Source organism: Asparagus officinalis, unplaced genomic scaffold (assembly GCF_001876935.1).
Source record: "Asparagus officinalis unplaced genomic scaffold, Aspof.V1 AsparagusV1_Un171, whole genome shotgun sequence".
In the NCBI taxonomy this organism is placed as follows: domain Eukaryota; kingdom Viridiplantae; phylum Streptophyta; class Magnoliopsida; order Asparagales; family Asparagaceae; genus Asparagus; species Asparagus officinalis.
The window spans coordinates 295611-299257 of record NW_017972437.1 but is presented as its reverse complement, the minus strand read 5'-3'; the positions used below and the strand labels follow the sequence as shown (position 1 = coordinate 299257).

The window sequence follows — 3647 nt, the reverse complement described above, 5'->3', positions numbered from 1 at the left end:
CCCCATACTCCCTCCATCCTCCCAAATTAATTTCCCATCGCCCCTTTTCATATCAAAATCGAACAAGCTCCAATTCAAGAAAAGGAAAAAAAGAAAAAGGAGGGGGAGAGAGAGAGAGAGAGAGAGAGAGAGATGGCGGATTCATCGAGCACTCTAAAATCCGCCGCCCTCCTTGAGCAGATGAAGCTCCACCTCGCCACGGAAGAGGGCAAGAAGCTCGTCGACAAGGTCGGCCTCGTCTACCAGCTCAACATCGCCCCCAAGGTCTCAGAACCCTAACCCTAACCCATCATCTTTTTTTTTTAATCTCTTCTCTGATCTCGAAAGTCCCGGTCTCAGTGTGTCTTTTTTCGTCCGAATTACGCAGAAGCTGGGCGTGGGCGAGGAGATCTTCGTCGTAGATCTCAAGGAGGGCAGGGTTTCCAAAGGTGGACGCCTCAGATTTGTTCTTCCCCACCCCAAATTGAGTTGATTTTGAGCTTTTTTTTTTATTCTGACCTCGACCTCGGATTTTATGGGACTAGGTCCGTACGAAGGGAAGCCTGACGCCACTTTCTCGTTTAAAGATGACGACTTTCTTGCCGTTGCGAGCGGGAAAATGAATCCCCAGATGGCTTTCATCAGGTGAGGAATTGGATTCTGTTTTTTATGCATTAGTTGAGGTAGGAGCTAAAGTATTGAAATATGCTTAGAATCAATTGATCCGGAGCATTGTTCATATGTTAGTACTGTCATCGTTAAGGCACTTGTGGCGCCATTATGCCTTGCTTCAAACGTTAAATTATTGCTTAATGGTGCTTAGAGATAGGCACTATGGAATCTAGGGGAAATAGTTCATGAAATGTACTGTTTGACCCAGAGAGAGAGAGAATCTCCTCAGAGGGTAATTGTACTGTGAAGAATAGCGAAAAGACTTGTTCGACAAAAAAGTTACATTAGAGGATTTTCCATTGAGCTTTGCTAGCTTGTTATGCAATAGAAGGGTGACACCTTACCTGTTCCCTGTTCCTGTTTGTCCCATATTTTAGTCCCATATTTTGGGTCCTTGGAAAATTTTCTTTTCCATTTATGCATAAAATTGTAACCTCTCTGCAACCGCCGGCCTACCCCAATGAGAAAGTGTACAGTTGTCCTGTCCATAGGATTAATGGTGCATGCGATCAGGAGACTTGGGGATTTGTGCACCGATCCATTAAAACAGTTGCATGAATACTTTCTTTGAGAATCAGTAGATACTTTCTCCACCTCTAACCCCAATCCCATACACTGCCCAGTGAACCGGCCTTCTTCCCCCCAACTAGGAATTTTTTTACGTTGTTTTATTTTTATTTTTTGGGTGCAGAGGTGCTATGAAGATCAAAGGCAGCTTGAGTGCGGCTCAAAAGTTCACACCAGATATATTCCCCAAGCCTTCCAAGCTTTGAAATTTGACGCAAAGTGAGATCTCTTCCATATAAATACTTATAAGCTGTATTTGGCACCAAAGTCTAGAATAAAATCAGTGTGAGGAAGATGTTTGTTTTTGCCTTTATAATGTTATGAGGATTCTTTGCACGTGTACAAGTGTGATGATCGTTTAAGAGAATTTTGACGTTTCTATGTTATTATGGTTTAGTAGACATGAGTTTGATTTATGGGTCCACCTATCTTATATAATTTCATGGAAACTTTTTCTGATCTATTTGATATTTGGGACTAGTGGCAGCTTTAGATTTTGATAAGTATCTTGATGATACCATGCATACTAGTCTGTAAATCTATGTATGATATCGAGCATTATGAATTTATGATTATGTTCTTTGAGGCGGGTTAATATGCTTAGAATAGCAAGGTTTGCATATCACACTTGACAGTTCTTTTATTTGATAGATAACTAGTAAACTGACATTAGACTGACATATTCATGTTTTTGAGTTAAAACAATGTTACTTTAGTTTTTTCTTAACAGAAATCTCCTGGAGTTAATCTATTCAACTACAAAACATCAAACTAGAGTCTGTTTGATTGATTACTGGTTGCTGTTTATTGGGATGAAGTCACTAACATTGAATTGCAATTTGCAAAAAGCCTAGGTTGACTTGAATTTTTTAACTGAAGTGGTGCAAGAAAACAGTGAAGCAATTTTATTCATTATCTTATTTTTCTTGCGCATAATGAAATGGTGATTTCTCTTCATTGTGGGAGCTACATGAGCATAATAGATTTGGTGAAGAGTTAACTTCGTACCTGTTCTTTTCGTATATACTATTTTCCATATAATAACTCCGCTAGCTAAAGGGTTTATCATGTTTGTGAGTCTGAACTTTTCTATTTGAGCACTTCATTTCTTGGTCATGTTTTCCATACAGACCAGTAGTATAAGTTTATAAATTTATCAATTTCTGTCCGAGGCGGAGATGCACAGATGGCTGCCCTTTATTTTTCCAGCAGATAAGAGATTTAGAATTAGCACAGAAAATTTTGTTCTGTTCAATTTATTTCTTATATCTAGATATACGCACATACATGCACAAAAGATATTCATGTATTTATAGAAATTGAGTCTAGTTGTTCTTGCCAAGGCATATTATATCAACTTAGGATTTCAAAGTTTTTGGAAAAATAGTAATGAGCATCTTGACATCATCTTGGTACTTGCTTTAGTTTCCAAAAATTTTTCATAGTAAATGACTCGAATTCGGCATGCTTCTTGCGACATACATACCACGGCGAGTAGTTCTTTGAGAAACAAGAGCTGACCTTCATGAAATTTTCCTAAAGTGTTCATTGAGAAACAATAATTCACCTTAATAAATTCATATGTGGACGTCTTTCTATACGATTTCCTGTCAGGTTTCTGTGAAAATTGACCAGACGAGAAGATGATTTTTCTGCAGTGGTTCATCTGATAACCATGGTTTTCAAATCTTGTAGCATGGCGGAAGTTTATTAGCCTAAAGAGTGTGGAGGGCTATGAGCGTTGGACATTTAACGTCCATGAATACAGCTCTTTTGAGAAATTAAATAGATACGGAAGTGGTTTCAGCCTTATGAAATGGTGTGGAAACAAGTTTTTATGGAGTGAGTATTCTTACAAAGAATTTTATAGAAGTTTCTTAAAATCTTGTAGGGGCTTTCTGTCAATTGAGAGAAATATTGTAAAAACTCTACATTTATTTTTGCTTAGTTCAAGAACTGATTTTGGAGTGGGGGATAAAACATTTTTTTTGGGGATAGATACATAGATCGGGGATTATAGCTTGTCCGCCATTTACCTTGATCTTTTTGCTTTAGTTTCCTAACCTTAGCCTACAGTTCTTGATCAGAGAAATTATATATAAATGGAAACTGAAGTAGGAGAATTCTTTTATTATGCTACTTCCTGGCAATTTGGTGTATTAAGATATAAATTTACTGGAGTTGCTTGATTCCTTCATAATTATCAAACGATGTTATTTGGAAATGAGAGTTTAATGGATCCTTTTCTGTTATAGCATCTTATAAGTAGTTGGTGTTTGGTGGCTAGGGGTGGAAGTGAACCGAGTAATTAATAAACAGTTCGGTTATTCGCCCATATATTCGGTCAAGTTCAATTCGATAGTTGATTCAGTACTAAACAAATAATTTTTAGTATTCAACATATAAACAAATAGAATTTTACCAAAGGT

General features: G+C 37.5%; 1 protein-coding gene across 1 annotated transcript; it reads left to right on the top strand.

The window, feature by feature from the left end:
* On the top strand, positions 1-1679 carry LOC109827406 (non-specific lipid-transfer protein-like 1). The gene is made up of 4 exons (XM_020394421.1): positions 1-264; positions 368-428; positions 525-624; positions 1343-1679. Exons 1-4 carry the CDS (start codon positions 133-135, stop codon positions 1422-1424), a joined length of 375 nt encoding a protein of 124 aa, XP_020250010.1. The 5' UTR covers positions 1-132; the 3' UTR covers positions 1425-1679.
* Positions 1680-3647: the final 1968 nt, after the last annotated feature.